Source organism: Lissotriton helveticus, chromosome 3_1 (genome assembly GCF_964261635.1).
Source record: "Lissotriton helveticus chromosome 3_1, aLisHel1.1, whole genome shotgun sequence".
NCBI classification, from domain to species: domain Eukaryota; kingdom Metazoa; phylum Chordata; class Amphibia; order Caudata; family Salamandridae; genus Lissotriton; species Lissotriton helveticus.
Window position 1 is genome coordinate 898,173,953 of NC_136061.1, and position 19,193 is coordinate 898,193,145.

Consider the following 19,193-nt stretch of genomic DNA (forward strand, 5'->3'; position numbering starts at 1 on the left):
CAAGCGTTTAAAAAAAAAATGCAGCTAGGACCCGCTTGGCATAATGGGGTGCTCCATGGCTTTACTTATTCGCTGGGGAGAGTCGCTCTTCCTTTTGCCTTTGTGCTTGTTTTTCATTATGCAGCCTTGCGCTACACTCCCTAATTTTCGGGGGCACCCCACGAGCCACTTCTTTTGGTGGAGGTGGAGAAGTGTAATAATGACTCCACCCCAAGAGATGTGTTAGGAGTGCATTATAATCATATTTAGTCTGCACTCCCATATATTCTGTGTGACTAATGTTATTAAAAGTAAGTAGGGGTATTGCATATTAAAAAATATCCCTGCAAAATAATAAAATGTGTATGTGTGTTTAGAGATGTAATTGATAAAATTGTGCTGCTTACACATTAATATATAATGAAAGATGTTTGTAACATGTTTATGGAGAGGTGATATAGTGATATGTTTGCTAAATGAATAACTGTGGTATTAATGTGTTAATTACCAAAGGACACATTGAAAATTTTGATTTGTGTGTGTGTAGAGAAGTGCACAAAATGTTACAGTGTGCTTGTTAATTTAGCGTAACTTGTAGTCCTGAGATGTATTTGGACTAAAGCTCACAATTCAATTTAACGTTTGAATTCGTATTTTATTATTGTAGTAGAGATGGTGTATGTATTTTGCGTTCCCACTGCAGAGGGACAAGCCTTGGTTAGAGAGCGAAAAGGGTCTTTGTTCTTAATGGATAGCAAAATATGTGAAGTGGCAAATGGTACGAAAGACATGCGATAAAAAGATGGGAGGAGAGTTCTCATGTGAGAAGGAGACGAGACCTGGGACGGCTGAAGTAACAATTTATTGGAACGGAAAGGTGTTTCTTTTCAATGACAAATTGATGCAATCTAACACAAAAGTTTGTTTCCTTATTACATACATCGCTATACTCGAATTAGTTATTTTCTTTTTATTATGCAGGGCAATTAACTTCAGAAGATTCTGCTTCTTACTATTTACATTGTACTTCTATACGATAATGGTTGGACTAGTGTATATTAATCTGTTTCTAAATTTGGGTTTGGAATAAATTTACTAACTTGAAATTTAGTGTCGAACTGAGTTATTTTGTAACCAAATTGGCTACACTGTATTTGGAGATTGAATTGAAAGTGTTTTTTCGTTACCTCTCATGCAGCACAGAAATATAGACGACTAAGGGGCATATTTACTTTCAGTGACGCTGTGATGGCGATAGAGGCAGTGCCTTATTTACCAGGCAGAATTAAGCCACTTAACATGGCTTAACGCTGCCTTGTAAATAGGCCCCTTTTCATGCTGTACTTAGCGTGAAAGGGAAGGGCAATGGGTGTTGAGGTGTGCGTTCTGCTGCAACACCCATTGATTTTGACGCTACCTCCTATTTACAAGGACAGCATAAATAGGAGGCAGTGCCAAAATTAAGACCAGGGAAAACCTGGTCTTAAACAGGCAAAAATACTTTATTTCTACTCGATTTTGCTGTATCCATGTGTGCTGCCTTGTGCAGCACACATATAGACAGCAAATTGCCTATGATTGTTTATGTCCTGGAAGATCCCTCTTCCTGCACATAAACAATAATTTTTCAAAAATGCTGTTTTGCAACTTCTATGTGTGCTGCTAAGCAGCACACATAGAAGTTACAAAATAGCATTTAAAGAAGTGACACCATCCTGCACATAATCAATCTTCCCCTCAACACAGGCACCCTTGCACTATGGTGCAAGGGTGCCTACATTGGCGCTAGGCAAATAAATTCAGTGCCAGCGCAGGGGGAAACACAGGGCTGCACCATATTCTAGTGAATATGATGCAGCCCTGCGTTTTTAAAGTGACAAAGCGTGTCGTTAGCCTTCTTGGCTTAACTTCACGCTTTCCTACTTTATTGTAAATATGCCCCTAAATGTTATTGTGCAAGCGGGCCCAGGCTCCTTCCGAGGGCAGCTCGGGCAGCCCACCCCTCGCTGCCCTCACCGGCTCCTCATGAGATCCGCATATTTGCATGCTGCAGCAGGAGCCGGCAACATCTTTCTGGTCAGCCCACTCCTGCGGGCAGACGTGCATTGGTTTGGTGGCCTTTCTGCTCCTCCAATCATGGGGTGCAGGGAGTGGGGAAGGTGGACCATGTGGGGGGAGTGTGGCAGCACTCCCCCCTTTGCCTGTTTACAGGGCCTTGGGATGTGGTCCTGGGCCCCTTTCCTGCACTCGCCGGGAGCGTGACAGTACTTACCATTCTTCTTTTTGGGGACCAGGGATTGTGGAGTGCAACTGCGCTACCTCTCATGTTTATCTTCTCAGGGGCAGCCTACAGGGGCCTGGTGCCCCATAGATGATAATAATTACCTGGCAGTGGAGCTCCCACCCTCACTTGCGCTGGCTGGTTAGGAGGTCAAAGGTCGGCAAAACTTTAAACAGGTATAAATCTGGCCCTATTGGGCCGATTTAGATGATCTTTGTCTCATTTTGCTTCTGGTGGTGAGCTCTAGCCACCTGAGGAACTTTCATCAGGTCTTTTGGACTCCATGACAACAAACGTTGCAGGGAACTGGTTTCATTGACTCCCTGCACCAGCCTTTTTGCTTTGCTCTCTTCTGGGCCTTTCTCATTCTGGCGCGAACACCCAGTCTTTTCTCCAACTAGTCCTCAGGGGATGCAAGGGGACAAGTGGTCCTGGTCCTGAGGGAGTGCCCCACTGGTCCTGGGGTCAATCAGAGGCATAGTCCTTAGTCCAGATGACAGACAGGGGGTTCTTCCTTCCAATTGTCCATGGTGTTAGCCTTCAGTCCCAGTGTCCAGCAGAAAAGCACAACCAAGAGAGAGCTCTCCCCCTTGTGCAAGACCTTTTAAGTGGGGGTGGGAGGTCCCAAGAGGAATGCACCTCTGGCTTATACTGAGGTGCCAAATAACCTCTCTGCCCCTGTTTCCACCTTCTTGCACAGCCTTCTGGGATACTTCAAGATGGCGTCACTCAGGAGTCACTTGCCACATGTGCCCAGGGGGTCTCTGCTCTACCCCTTGCTGACATCCCTGCCAGGGCCTGCGAAAGCAAAACCTCAAATGAGCACCCCTCATGGGTTGCCTCAAGTGTCTGGGCTTCCTCCTTTGGTTTAATGAGCTTGGACCTGCCCTCATCCTGGCACAGGATGACAGCTGGCTGATTGTTGCAGAGCAGCCCACCCCACCCCTTCGTTCTGAGGAGCTGACCTCATCAAAGTTAATTGCTCCCTTTGTTCCTGCTGCCGGAGATAAAGTAATTAACCCAGCCCGGCAGGTTGACAAAAGGGATGGGCTCCGATCCTAAGTTGATCCAGATAAACATGACATCCTTGAAAGACCCATAAGCTGTGCAGATATATGTGTTTGGACTTTAAAGCATTGTTCTTTACAGACAGGTTACACTGTACATTGGTATGACCCTGGTGTCTTTAGACCAAGAGGAAGCGGAGCTAAACACTAAGGCAGTTTTCCCAATAGTGTATAATGGAGGGTCACTGCAGATCATGCAGTAAATCACATTTACTTTCCCTATTTGTGTACACCAACATTACAAGGCCTATGCTAGGTCAATACCCAACTCTGCAGAGTCCATTCTGCACCAGGCTACCTATGCGCAGTTCCTAGGCTGTGCACAACAGGAGTCTTCCATGCGCAGCCCTCACATGTGTGCACACATGTTCACGTGTAACCAGCCAAATGCCTCCTACCCATGCTGCAGCACATAGGCCTTATCTTCAAAAGAGGGTGCTAGCCGTAAACAGGTGCAGTTAATTGTACCATGAGTTTACTGTGGGTGAGCCACAGGTTATGAGGCTCCCCCACAGTAAAAGGTAAAAAACCAGGTGATCAAAAAGTGAAAAATCTGGGTGGATTACATGGTAAGAACAGCCTTCTCATAACTACTATTGCTGTGAAATAAGATAGTAACAATATTGATAACAACGCAAATGGTAGGTGTAGTTTGTTCCTGTATATTTAGAAATCAGAATTTGGAAAAGGGGGGTGGTGATGGACAGAGTTTCTGAATGATGCAGAATACTCTTACCAAGTCAATAGATCATGGTTTTAATCCATCACCGTTTTTTAGCTCACTGCACCATCCCAGCTCAGAACCTGGCTATATGCAAATTAGTCTGTTCCTGTCCCAGTGCATGATGGGAACAGGGCAAACCAAACTACCAAGCCAATTCTTATACTGGGAAGGAAACAAGCTTCCGGGGACCGGTTTCTGGCATCACAGCCTTCTTCGGCCCGGCTTGCTTGAATCCTGATGGTGCAATGAGCAAGAAATCAGTCCTACCCCACTCAGGAGTAAGTCACACCTATTCACTGACTATATTCAATTCTCACTATTAAGATATTACTAGCCCTTCTACTATTGCTACTAGTAATAGTAAAAGTAATAGTAATGTTACTACTACTAATAATGATAAAACTAATATTTGTTATTATCGTCAACTTTAATAACAATAACACAATGTTAATAATGTGAATAGGATGATTATCTGTGTCACTATTACTAAAGTCGCTGCTCTTCTGATCAAAATAATTATCTGAATTCTTATTGTTGTTTTAGTTACAGCTGATTTTATTACAGTTGAGCTACAGCGCGGTAATACGAATTGAGGATGTATCATGCACCTCTTACTTTCATGCATGCCAAATTACAAGTTGTTTCTCAAGCACTCAGGCCCACATGCATCAATGTGACATTTTGCACTTCCTAATTTGCGAAAAATAAGGAATCGCAAATTAAGAAGTGCAAAATGCTATGCATCATTATTTTCGGTATTCATTTGTGATTCGGTAAAAATCGCAATTTTTACCGAATCCCAAATGAATACCGAATTCTTAAGTTAATTTTCGCAATTCCCATTGATTCCTATGGGCCAAAAGGCCCATAGGAGTCAATGGGAATTGCGAGTGGCACTTAGAAAATTTCATGGGTGCAGGGGGGGGTCCAAAGGACCCCCCATGCACCCCTGAAATGTATTTTTCGCATCATGTTTCACACACACATGTCCTAAGGACATGTGTGTGTTAAACATGAATGTTGAAAAAAATACTTTTTCACCATTTTAAACACTTTTTCCAAATTTACCGAGTGGTTCAACCACTCGGTAAATTTGGCACCCTAATTGCGAATTTCAACTTGTCAAAGTAATGATGCATTGCTTTTAAGAAGTCGCACATCTGCGACTTCTTAAAAGCACCCGCAATTTTAGAACTCGCAAAAATATTACGAATTCTAAAATTGCTTCATGCATCCCAAAAAGCACTTTTGCATTCGCAAACGGCCGATTTTAAGGAATCGCACCGTTTGCGACTACAAAAATGCTTGATGCATGTGGGCCAAAGTGACTGAGATTAGAAACTATAATGGCTCTTACCTCACAGTAGGACCCAGTCGGACAATTCACCATGTTTCTCATCGGAGGCATCATGGTAGTATTCATCTGGGTAGAGTTCATCCAGGGCATCCCGGTACTGTTCATCGGGGGCATCATGGTGGAATTCATGGAGTGCATCATGGGAGAATCCATATATGTACTCTGATTCTGGTAACACTGAGCCCCATAGCAGTGAAATTTCCAGCACATTAACTGTAGAAAGATGATACAAACCACAGATATTTCCGGTGATTAGAAAGCCACGTTATGTAGTGCCAGAGACCAAGCAGCAGGCACAGTTAAATGAATACCCAACACTACTGTCTGAGGCCATGCCCTCGCAAAATAAAATAGTGGGTAAAGCAAGTGCCCATTTTCCCATGTCTTCGCTTGTGCAGGCATTTTACTTATTATGTAATTCAATTTTCAGATTATTTCTTGAAGGGATGCTATTACTACATCCTTTTTAATGTTGATTGGTACGCATTGGTGTCCCGTGACCAAACATCACTATGTCTTGTTTTCCACTGGCAGAAAATTAATTTCCACTTTCAGGGAAATCTCAAAGAGCAGGAACTTACACCCCAGAGTCAAGCTTTCTGAGCTGAATTCAGGCTCCAGAGTGAGTGACTCATCTGACTAGTTTAATGAGACTTAGGGGCATATTTACAAGCCCCTTTCGCAATGGGAACATCACTTTTTACAATGTTCCTGTGACGATAGGGGCGTAGCCTTATTTACAAGGCAGCGTTAGGCCGCTTAACCTGACTTAACGCTGTCTTGTAAATAAGGCACTCTTTCACGCTATGCTTGGCATGAAAGGGTAGGGCAATGGGTGTTGCAGTGGGCGTCCCACCGCAACACCTATTGATTTTGACACTGCCTCCTATTTACAAGGGAGGCGTAAATGGAAGGCAGCACCAGAATTAAGACCAGGGAAAACATGGTTTTACCCTGGCGCAACAAGGAGAAACGTTTCATTTCTCTTCCTTTTTGCTGTTTTCATGTGTGCTGCATTGTGCAGCACACATGAAAACAGCAAAAGAACAATGATTGTTTATGTGCAGTAACCCTTCCTGCACATAAACACTCATTTTATTAAGTTGCCGATTTGCAACTTATATGTGTGATACATTAATCAAAATGGCACCTCAAGATTGTTTATGTGCAGGAAGGGGGACCTTCCTGCACATAAACAATCTTCTCTTGCACGCAGACCCCCTTGCACTATGGTGCTAGGCTGCTAAGTGTAGCGCCAGCACAGGTGGAAATGTAGGGCCGCACAATATTCTTGTAAATATGGTGCAGCCATGCGTTTCTGAAGTGGCGGAGTGAGGCGGTAAGCCAGGAGGGATAGCGCCTCACTCCGCCACTTCCCTTGTAAATATGCCCCACAGTGAGATCTAGCCAGAAACAAAAGTCTGACGATATATTGTTCAAAAGGTGCTTGGGCACTTGAAACCCAGGCTTACAATCGTGTGCTTAATGAGTGAGTGAAACAGGTACATTGATCTTCAAGGTGTAGAACAAAATGTTGACCCATGTGAAGCAAGCATACAATGTAAAGTAAAGCAGGAGCACATGTGGCTTACTCTTTTGTTATGAAAATCATTCTCAGAACTTGAAAAACTCTGTCTGATCTGTATTGCACACCAGTCAAGAGACTGTCTCAGGTGTATGGACCTTGGAGAGAAGGAGAAACATGTCTCTTGGGGCCCAGAGACATGCTGCCTCTGGGTCCCAGGAGGTGAGTAGCTGGGTTCAGGGTGGGCTTATGTTGTGATTTTCTAGATCTGCTTTAAAGTGGCACTAGCATTGTTTTGGCCAATAGCGGAACCAATTATCGTTTGGTCCATATGCTTCAAAAAGTTCAGCATCTCTCAACAGAGCAGGTTGGTGGAGCTCAGAAGGACATGGCGGGGTATTGCGGTGGGGTTCATATTTGATACATCCGAAAAGCATAGAACGCGTTGACTTAAATGACTACACAACACATTCTGATAGAAAGGGCATGACTTTCTTTTACTCACCATCCAAGGCGGAGAAGGGGTTTCTGTGCTGTTATACATGGATGTGGAGTTCATGACCATCGTACCGCTTGCCACTGCAGACACAAAAAAAAATATATGTAAGTTGACATAATATTGCAAAATTTGGCAGCATCTTACCATTTTCAGAGTCTAGTGTGGCCAACCATAATCGAGAAAAAGATCTGATTGTTGTAGATCATTTGTCTGCTTTTCTTTTACATTTATGTGTATGGCCGTGTTTTTTTATATATAGTGCTACATCCCACACTTCTGTCGTTTCTAAGCTCCGTAAACAGCAGATGTTATATATATATATATATATATATATATATATATATATTACCTACTGGCGGTCGCCAGTAGGTATATATAGTTAGGATTTTTTCTCTATGGGATTTTTGAAAATTCTATGTCTAATAACTTTGGCGTTTGTGGACGGAATTGGCTGAAATTTTCAGGAAAATGGCACATTTTGTTTCTGAGCAGCCCTTGAAAATTTGGGGGGGGTTCGTCAAGGGGGGGCCGAGAAAAAAGGGGGTCCCAAAATGTGTTTTTAACATTGAGTTTTCCATAGGGCGGTTGGCCTCACTTTTAGCCCGAACGGCTGAATGGATTTGCACGAAACTTGGCAAAATTGTAGGGACTGGTAGCCCGATGTGCCTTTTGTAGGTCTCAATATATGTGCTCCAGTGGATTTTGAGAAATTAACGTTTAAAAAAAGATATATATCTGTAACAGCGGACCTGGCAGCGTCCCAGGACGCGTACTTTACGCGCAACGGAGCTTTGTGAAGCGAAGCTGATTGGTTCTCCGGCGTCTGTCAACATTCCAAAAAGTCCGTAGCGGCCGCCATCTTGTCTCTCGGTAGGATCGAGAGACAAGAGGAGGTCAAAACAAAGGGGGAAATAACTATAAGGGGGCATAGTAGATCCTCGCTGACCCCCTAGGTTTGATGTGGAGGTTTTAAAAGGGCCCCGCGGGGCAAAAAAAAATAATAATAATAATAATCGAACGGCTGAATGGATTTGCACGAAACTTGGCAAAATATTAGGGACTGGTAGCCCGATGTGCCTTTGCTAGGTCTCAATATATGTGCTCCAGTGGATTTTGAGAAATTAACGTTCAAAAAAAGATATATATCTGTAACAGCGCTCCGCTTCGCGTAACGGAGGTTTGCGAAGCTGATTGGTCATTCTGTCACTGGGCTATAGTTGGGCTACATCTGGCTGATATTTGGGCTACATTTGTTTTTTTGTGTGTCTGGCGGCCATCTTTGGGCTACATTGGGCTACATTGGGCTTCATTGGGCTACATTGGGCTACATTTGGGCTCCAACATATATATAGGCCAATGTAGCCCAATATATATTTTTCAAAGTTAATTTTTGTAAAAACCACTGGAGCATATATCTTGAGACATAGCAAAGGCACATCGGGCTACCAGTCCCTACAATTTTGCCAAGTTTCGTGGAAATCCATTCAGCCGTTCGAGCTAAAAGTGAGTCCAACCGCCCTATGGAAATGAAGGAAATGAATGGGTAATTTGTAATTAGCAAATAGCTAATCGCAAACTAGGAATGGTAAAGAATCGCTATTTATTCCTTAAAGTTCGCTATTTAGGAAATGCAAAAAACTTTGATGATACATATGGCGGTTCATCTCTAACAAGATAAGAAGCATAGGGATACATTTATGATGACTGGCGCATCACCAGGGATGTGTTAGTCATTCTGTGCCGCTGTTCCGTCACCTATGGTGTGCGCATTTACAATGCGGCGCATCATGGGGCAAAAACAGCACAGATGCGTGATGTATCTGTGCCGTAAAGGTGGCGCATTGCTGGAGTTGTATCGCAAGTGTGATGAAGCTCCAGCAAGGGTCGGGGGTGCCCCTGTCGCAGGGTTTCTGTTCTCACACAGAACTGTGGACAGAGGATTGGAACCTCGGCGAATTAGGGTGTCCCAAAACTCACGTTAGTAATCAAAAACCCCTTAGCAAGCTAGGTACAGTGTCACATTGGATATAACAAACTCTCAATGTTTAGACAATCCAGAATATGAACTTATAGTACCTCAGGATACGTGGAACTCATGAACAGTCGGTCGTTATATATTTCTTAGAAACCAGAACATGGAGTTAAGAAGAACACATGTGTATTTGAAATGTTTATTTACTAATGCCGTCTTCTCAGGCGTAGTATCTTAGATAATACAAGTACACATATTATCAGTAGCAAAATTACCAGCATAGTTACTAGTACATAAAAAGCGAATGGTGATAGTATGTTAACATGCTGTAAATGAATAAGAGTTAGCAACACTTATAAGCAGCCGCGGGCCGTGGCGGGAGTTACGGTGAGGCAGGGAGGCGGGGAGGGGGAGAAGCAGGGTGGAGAATACAAGTACACATATTATCAGTAGCAAAATTACCAGCATAGTTACTAGTACATAAAAAGCGAATGGTGACAGTATGTTAACATGCTGTAAATGAATAAGAGTTAGCAACACTTATAAGCAGCTGCGGGCCGTGGAGGGAGTTACGGTGGGGCAGGGAGGCGGGGAGGGGGAGGGGCAAGGTAGAGAGGGCTCCACCCTGCTTCTCCCCCTCCCCGCCTCCCTGCCTCACCGTAACTCCCTCCACGGCCCGCGGCTGCTTATATCTCACCCTCCCTAATACACATATTATATTATTTGCTAAGAAGGTCTCTTTGTGTTGGTTTAGGGCGTGCCCATACTTTAGTGTCTTAGATTTGAAGGAATCACATCAGCATACACCAGCTCTCTCTTCATGTGAACCGCATCAACTGTTGTGTATGTGTGTTCGGCAAAGCAATATAAAACCCGCCTCATGCCCAGAATTGGCAGAAGTTGCACTTATGTTATGAGTATGAAGTCGTGGAGATCAGACCTCATAACAATTCTGTATCGTGTTGTTCTTGAAACTTTAGCACTCGCTGTACAGATATAGTTTAACAAGCAAAGCAGATAGTAGAGCAATAACATATTATTCTCATGTAAACCACGATGAACTACTAGGTGGAAAGCTAAAGCAACAACTAACTGTCGTGTGCAGAAGTTGCAAAAAAGGAAAAATGGTGTTTAAACCGGTAATGAGCCCATGCTAACTTAACACGGTGTAAAGATATCCAGGACCTAGATGACACCTCCCCATGATCCGGAAACGAACTGAATAAGATAATAGAAGTGCCATCTCATGAGAGCAGATTGCAAGTTTATATGTGGACGGTCCGCAAGGTAAAGCATTAAAAACTAGGAAAATTTAATGCTAAAGAAAAATAAAACAGCCAAGTACTTTATCGAGTCTTAAGCCAATAGGCAAGGTAAATAATAAAAACTTGACAAATAAGTCAATGAATTGTCAATGAAATGCTAGTACTCAGCATATCAAACATGAAAAAGGTCTATGACATAACTGTGTATGCAAAATAAGCTGCAACAGCCTCCAATAGGAAGTCACCGTCTTCATCCGAAAACAGTTCAGCCATCCAATTTAAAAGCGGAAAAGAACATACGTGCTCTCCCAGCACCGGATCCTCTATCACCATCAGAGGACAGCTCGGTGGGTTTTCAAGAAAGCTCTGTTCCAAGAAAGACTGTGCTGCCGCCAGTAAATTCCAGGGACCAAGTAGTCCATGCATCAATGCCACAGCCATAATCCTTTCGCCAGGACAAACCAACTCGTGAGTAATGATAGGAGTCATCAGCTGATTAAAGTCGACGTCAGGAGAAACCGGTCCGCAGAGACACAAATCAATGGCCCAATCGAAATCACAGGTCAGGCAGTGAAATACAGGCTGGACACAGGTGAAGTAGGAGAATCGAAAAGATAATCCATATGCCGTGCTTAATATCGCCAACGGCATTGTGCCATAATATTCTAGCATGCGATTGCGGAACAGTGTCAGCAGCTGCAGGGTGGGAGGTTGCATAGGAGGGACATCCATATTTAAAAATGTAAAAAAGCACAAGAGCGTCCGCTGGTAATGAAGTAAAAATGCCAATCCACGAACCAGAGTGGAGAAAATAGAATGAAAGGAAGCAGGGATGACTCCAAAGATTTTCTCAAATGAAGTCACGAGACCACTGGTAACAACTTTAAAAAAGTGCGCCAGGGTCTTTGTGGAGGATGCGTTAAAGATAGTCGGAACCATCTTGCTGAAATTGAAAGGCAAATCTGAATTGAAAAGGGTCTGCACCTCTGTACGGGTGTTCGCTATGTGAAGCACGAAAGTTTCACGGGCCGAACTCAAGGCCACCTCTCTCTGAGACAAAAGAGCTCTTATTCTTGCCATGCCGTTGAAATCTGTCCCAAGGTTGGTATTTGTGGCCAGATTGAAAACTCCCTATGTTCATGTGTGGGAGGAAATAGAACATTTCTGCAGCAAATAACCCGTTCACTTACTGTTACGATAAAAGGAATACTTTTAATTAACTCAGAACAATCTTCATTATTGAGCATCAAATAACTACCATTTTCCAACAACTTGAACGTGGGGATGATAGCAGGAACTGGCGTGCCTTGCAACACGCAAGCCATATTTGGTCGGTGTTTGTTGCATGAACCGTGTAACTGTATGTGCCTACACATTAGTGAATGATCTGGCGTCTCAGTGCATTCCTCTCCATTCAGATAAACTTCTTGATCATCTTTGAAACATCTGTATGTGTATGGAAGCGACCAGACCTCATGAAGAAAAGCACTACCTAAAGGTTCATAACGACCTATTGGTATATATTTCATACAATTTGAAAACTTATATAAAGCAAAAGGCAGCGTTATTAAACCGTGGATAAGGCACGTTGCCAAAAAACCCGCAATCCTCTGCTGATGATGTCACTGAGCATGTCATGAATGATGTAATATGTGACATCATCAGCAGTGGATTACGGGTAATAGTATCTCTAGTTTACTCCCCTATAGCTGTCTTTCTTTTAACATAAGTGTCTGTTTCCTTCCCTTATACTTACTGTTTTTGGTTCGCTTCTGGTTCGCGTAACGGCGAGCGAACTGGGAAGCGAACTAAGAGAAATAGAGGTTGGCACAGTTCCAAATATTGTACCAATTTTTTAATAACGGGGAGGTAGTTCTGAAAAGAACTTTTTTTTAAATTGTTTTTGTTGTTTTATATTTTTTTTATTATTTTTCGGAACATTTTTTTACTTTTTTTGAATTTTTCTGAACAGTTTTATATTTTTTGGGGTTTTTCTTGGAGGGGGCAATGAAAACGATTCATTGTAAAGGGCTCAACAGGAGCAACAAAACAAAAAAAGAAGTATTTATTATTTGGGGCGTTTCGTACAAACTTGCATATGATAGTCAATAGCTCTGTTGATCAGAGTGATGCTTTTTTCTCCGTAGGAAATGAATCCATCGCAAAATACGCAGATGTGTTTTACTTCACCAAATTTCATTTGTATATTTGGCACCATCTCCCTGCCCTCTGGTCCCGTTACTTCCGGTACAACAGATCTTCTGGCCATAATAGGGAGATTATCTAGGTCGTTCCGAAACTGTGCAGCACTGTAGTTGTTAGGATGCCACCTAGTCATATGGCAATGCATTGTGTAGTTTCCGAAACTGTATTTTTTCTCGGTTCCTCTGGACAGTCTATCTTGACATATAAGGCAAGTTACGTATCTTGCATTTACTTTTTTCTGACCTTTGGGAATTTTAAAAAATTGCCAAATGAAGTTTTCTTTCCGGTGAGACGTCCTGGGCTGCTCAGGCAAAAACTGCCTCTCTTCGTGCTCGTCGTCCTGTTCCTCTTCTTCTTCTTGAATTATAACTTGAGCAGGTGGTCCACTCTTCCTTGGATGTGGTGGAGGTGGTGGGGAAGCACCAGCTGAAGCTACTAAAGAAGCCATTGCTCAGTGATCACAAAGGGTCTTTCTCTCACAATGATGAAAGTCAGAGTGAGGAAAGAAGGAGGGATTTTCATCATTTGGGAAAAACAAGAGTTCTCAACCAATCAAAAGTGTTCATTTTAGATTATATGACCTAGTCTTACATCATTAGGAAACCAAAAGTGAAATGAACCAATGAAAAGTGTTATTACCAAGTCACATGACTTGCTGTGTTTACGTTAAGCGCTTTGCAGGGCCTCCCGGTTTGCTTCCAGAAACCTGCGCTTTGCGACTCGCTTCGCGTACCAGTTCGCTAACGTAGCACGTCATATGACGTATCACGCGACAACGTGAAACGTCATGCGGACGGGAGGCGTCACGATGTTGTTTTCTAACGCGGCACTTGCGGTAAAGAAACGTTTACCGGCTCGCGGTCTATTTCGGGGCATCAAGGTCAGCTAACGGGAAGCTTCCCGATTCGCGAAGCGGGAACGAAGAAAAAAAAATATAAAAAAAAAAAATTATTCATAAACATATAAAATATATTTTTGGATTTAAAGAAGAATACATTTTACAGCTACAGATATTAGCTGTTAAAAAACCAATGAAATTCACAGAAAAAACCATAGGTTATAGACCATATATAGTTAGGAATTAGCATTTACAAAACCTTGAAAATTCACTGAAAAAACCATAGGTTATAGACCATATATAGTTAGGAATTAGCATTTAGAAAACCTTATTTTACTCACACAAAACCATTGAAATTCCATATATAGTTAGTTGCACTAACTATATATCGCGCACCCGCAATCCACTGCTGATGATGTCACATATTACATCATTCATGACATGGCCAGTGACATCACTGATGACATCACTGATGACATCTCAAATGACATCACTGATGACATCACTGATGACATCTCATTTGACATCAATGACCACATCACTGATGATATCATTCATGTGACAATACAATGCATCTCCTCACATTTTAATATAACCTCTGTTTCACCCAGTGTTAAAAAGAGAGTATAATTTTTGAAACCATTGACACACCAATACTAGTTACTACATACGCACTCACTGATTGCTACGTCTACACACACCTTCACTCATTCACCCATACAATCATTCATACATACAATCACTCATCTTTACAACACTATCATATGCACTCATACACCTATACAGACACTCACAGTCTGCCACTCATCCATGGAGTTACTCACACACCTAGTCAGTCCTGTAAAGAATCAATGACACTTCCATTTTCTTGTCTATACAGTTAAACATAGAGCACCTTACATTTTCAAACATATACTAACACATACTTACCTTCTTATACAATCATTGATACAAGTACAGATTGATCTGCACAGAGTCACACACCTCCCAGCTAGCCACACACACACTCAGTCTCCCATACAAATACTTGGGCAATCAATCAATAACCCATATAGTTACTCATATAGCTACTGATCAACACATGCAGCAGTTTACAGAACAACAGACATAATGATGCACAAATTAAGACAGTTTAGTCACTAACCCATGCAGTCAGTGAGACACATTTAATCACTCACTCATACAGTCAGTCATGCACCTACTAAATCCTTCGTCCAGACACTTACACATCCACTCATTCTTCAATATGTAAGACATATTTAAACTTTATAGAAACAAAAAATCACTGGATGTTGTTATCAGTGATGTCATCAGTGATGTCATTTGAGATGTCATCAGTGATGTCATCAGTGATGTCACTGACCATGTCATGAATGATGTAATATGTGACATCATCAGCAGTGGATTGCGGGTGCGCGATATATAGTTAGTGCAACTAACTATATATGGAATTTCAATGGTTTTGTGTGAGTAAAATAAGGTTTTCTAAATGCTAATTCCTAACTATATATGGTCTATAACCTATGGTTTTTTCTGTGAATATATATATATATATATATATATATATATATATATATATATATATATATATATAATTCTGCTCTGGACGAATGGAATGATGTTCCCTCTTCCAGTTGGATTTGTTTCTTTGTCAAAGTTACTATCCTCAGAATATTCGAGGGCCTATCTCTATAATTAACCCTCCAACTCCAAAGCAATCTTGACTCATCTTTGCAATGGTAATTCTCTAAAACTACTAAAAGGATTTTCACCAAAGTGAAAGATCATCTTTGAGTAAAGCTCTTCTTTTTGGGCAGATTTAGTTTACTTCCTTTAAGAGTTTTTTTGCTGAGAAAAACATCTTCGATGGAAACTAAAAATGGAAAAGTGTTGACACACTTTACTCACACTTCTTCCCCTGACGGATGTTCACAAAACTAGGAACGCTGAACATTTATAAATGATGCACATTTTTGTAAATGTGTTTTTTACTTATTACTCTGGATATATGGGGGGCAGATTTACAAGCCCCTTGTGACACATTTACGCTGCTGTTGCGTCACTTCTGTGACGCAGCGGTGGCATAAACCATGCGCCACGTTGCAACTTATTTACAACATGACGCATCTAAGGAGATGCGTCACGTTGTAAAGCCCTGTGCCACATGAAACCAGCATTAATTTTCATGTGGGCATTCTATCGCAGGAACGCCTCTTAAAGTGACGCAGTGAAATCTACAAAATGTCACGGATTCACTTTTCTTATGCCGCGACAAAACCTTACGCCTGCTTGAAGCAGGCATAAGGAGTGGCGCACCACGTTAGATATAGACGGCCCTTGTGCATTGCTGGAGTTGCGTCATGCTTGCTTCGCACCTCCAGCAATGCACCGCCGTTACGCCACACGGTACGCCACGCATCTGCCTTTACTTGCGCCACGGTGCAGACCATTGTAAATGCGAGGCATCCGTGTTGATGCAAGGGGAGACTTGCGTGTCGCATCTGTTCTGACGCATCCCTGCTGATTTGCAGAGATGCGCCAGACATTGTAAATATGCCCCATGGTTTCTCCCATTCAGTTTTGACTTGTTGAGTAGTTACCAACAAAGATATTTAACCAGAACCAAGACATAAGGAAATTAATCAATGCACTATCTGTGTAGTCTTGTGAATATTAGCATCGTTTTTTTACCAGTGTAAAGTTAATAAGCAACATTTTTGTACATCAGTTACGATATTACATGTCTGTTTGTTAGTAGACTTGCCTAAATAACTTGTATTGCTGGGCAACATTTAGGTTTACTTATATACCATTAGTATACCACTGATATATCTATACTTACTGGAAAAACCAAAGATTTAAGGGATGTTATGGTTAGGTGAAAATGTTAGTTAAACATACTGTTTTAAATTAACAAAACCACTGAAATTCACCAGTTATAGTTATCTCACGTAACTTAAACTCGTGCTCCAAAGTTCAAAATGGTATGTTTAAGCTCACAATTTCACCTAACTATAACATCTCTACATCTCCTTAACCTTTGTTTTTTAATTGAATATATATATATATATATATATATATATATATATATATATATATATATATATATATATATATATATATATATTTATATATATATATATATATATTTTAATATATTTATATATAGATATAGTCAAAACACATGAGCCTAATTGTTATCATGCAAATAAATGGATGGAAAGCGTGGCACGCTGTAATTGTCATTAATTGACCCTTAAGCAAGGACTGAAAAGTTTGAAAGGCGTTAGGCCTCACCACAAAATTAGTACCTGGATTGTTTGAAGATTAGGTATGACACTTGGAGTTGAGTGTGTCTCCGTTCTCTTTGGCAGAGGTGTGTGTTTCAAATATATATATGTATAATATATGTATAAGAGGGGCCGCCAGCCACTACACGGCCCCTCCCTTGATTGGCATTTCAACATTTAAAAACATTTAATTTGGCTGCCATGCGGAATCTATCCGGTGCATTGTGGAAGCTGTAGTTGTTCATTAGACTACAGGTGTCTCCTGGCAACTGAATCAGCTGATCTCCCACGAATGGGAGGGCCTCAGCAATCTACAAGGGAGGGAGGAGGAGGCCTCCGAGAATCAAACAGCGTCTGAGTAAGGCTCGTTAGACGAGATGCATCATGCTGTTCCATTCTGTGCATTAAAAAGCTTCCATAACGTACCCCTTTGTGGCCTTGGATTACTTTGGAGAGGGTGATATATATATATATATATATATATATATATATATATATATATATAGAGAGAGAGAGAGAGAGTTACACTGGAGACAATAGTGTCAGTGTGTTTGTAGTATGGACAGACTTTCCAAAGGAAAGGCATTTTTGCTTTGGTAATAATTTTGGCACCATTTGATGAATCTGTGTGAAACTTTCCCCCAAGAAATTATTAACTTAGCTCCTTTGTGAAAAGTTTTGTGCTGATCCGTCAAGAGGAGCCAAGAAATAGGAGCGACCCAAAAGGATCATTTGTATTTTTAATTCCCATTAGAAAATTTGTTGTCTGATACAAAAAGAAAGGCTGAATGGAATTACATCAAAATTGGCACAAAGTTGAAGCATGTTTTATGATTTAGTGTCAATCAGATTAGTTTTATTTAGAAAATTAGCATTTAAAGAGGGGATTGGATTGAACTTAGCCTTAAGAAAATATTAGAGATAGCTGGACAGTTGTGTACTGTTTCCACGGTACTTGCACAGACAAAACCTGAAAAACATACTCAATCAGACTGATTAGTTGAGGGAGCTTTTTCTTCCATCAGCCAATTCGGTACTGCAGTTCCCGATTAGGAATCACTGTACCAGAACCTGATTGGGTGGCCACAACATGAGGACAAACTTCTCTCATGGTGCAGCTGCCTTTACAGGACACTGGGACTCAAACCCCAAGTCCTCAAAAATAAAAAATAAAAGTCACATAATGGATAGGGTGAGGAAAAACTGACCCCCAGGCCCATGTGTGACCCTGCAGCCAAGCTCCGCTGCACACAACTGAAGGGGCTGTGCTCATTGGGTGTTGGTTGGCCACCACACTGCAGGTTGGGTGAAAGGCCTGTGGCCAACTCCGCTGTGCAAAGACAAAGGCCTTGCTTTGCGGTGGCTGGCCACTCTGTGGCTGGCCGGGGGTAGGGCTTGGCCAGAGACCAGGTCCTGCAGATCAACGTTGGTGCACCAGAGACCATGCGCAGCTAGGATCAGCCACCCCCTAGAGACTGAACGCAGGGCATGGCTTTGGCACAACGATCACAGACAGGGTGGTCTGCTGATTCCAGCAGGTCACCACCTGTGTGATGGCCGAAAGTTCTGGTAGATTGCAGCTTACAACCTATCTCATGAATATTGAAGCAGGGTGTAGGATTGCTAGCAACTACGATCCAATATTTTGTGGATCAACATGTTAATATATAGGTCGGTTTGCAAACTACCATTGTATTTTCATAGCTTCATCCCAGTCTGTGGCGAGGTGACAGTTGGCCCTGGGCACTTCAGGGCTTAAAACTGAAATGCCTAGGGCCGAGGCTATCAAAGACGCTCCCGCTAATCACGACGGGAAAGGCATTAGGCTGATTTGTCATTGTGAAGAGGTCATGCCCATATAAGCTGTGACATCTTCAGTGGAGCAAAGTTCAGCTCGGGCACTGGGCGCCGACACACTTAGGGCGTGTTTAGCACCTGGCTACCTCACCTGAACTTAAAGAATGCCTGTCAGGCTGACCTTTTCTCAACTTGACAGGCACTCATTGTGTCTGGAAAAAGGTGGGGCAGGCTTGGTCCCGTTGCCCTTAAGGATGGGCCTCTGCTGCCTGATAAGTTGAAATCCCTTCTCACCACCCTCTATAGTTACCAGTGTGACTATGAAATGGTGACCCTGGTGCTAATAGGAAACCATATATGCAATTGCTGGATTGGCCCAGCGCTGGCTGTGCAG

The 19,193-nt window shown here is 42.1% G+C and overlaps 1 protein-coding gene across 1 annotated transcript in view; it reads right to left on the minus strand.

Moving 5' to 3' along the window:
- The window catches only part of LOC144824172 (uncharacterized), a 140,997-nt gene that overhangs the window by 60,960 nt on the left and 60,844 nt on the right, over positions 1-19,193 (minus strand). The window contains exons 3-4 of the mRNA XM_078683330.1: positions 7,439-7,512; positions 5,409-5,621 (exon numbers count right to left, since the gene is read on the minus strand). Coding sequence (XP_078539456.1) covers positions 5,409-5,621; positions 7,439-7,512 — 287 coding nt within the window. The remainder of the gene's footprint in view (positions 1-5,408; positions 5,622-7,438; positions 7,513-19,193) is intronic.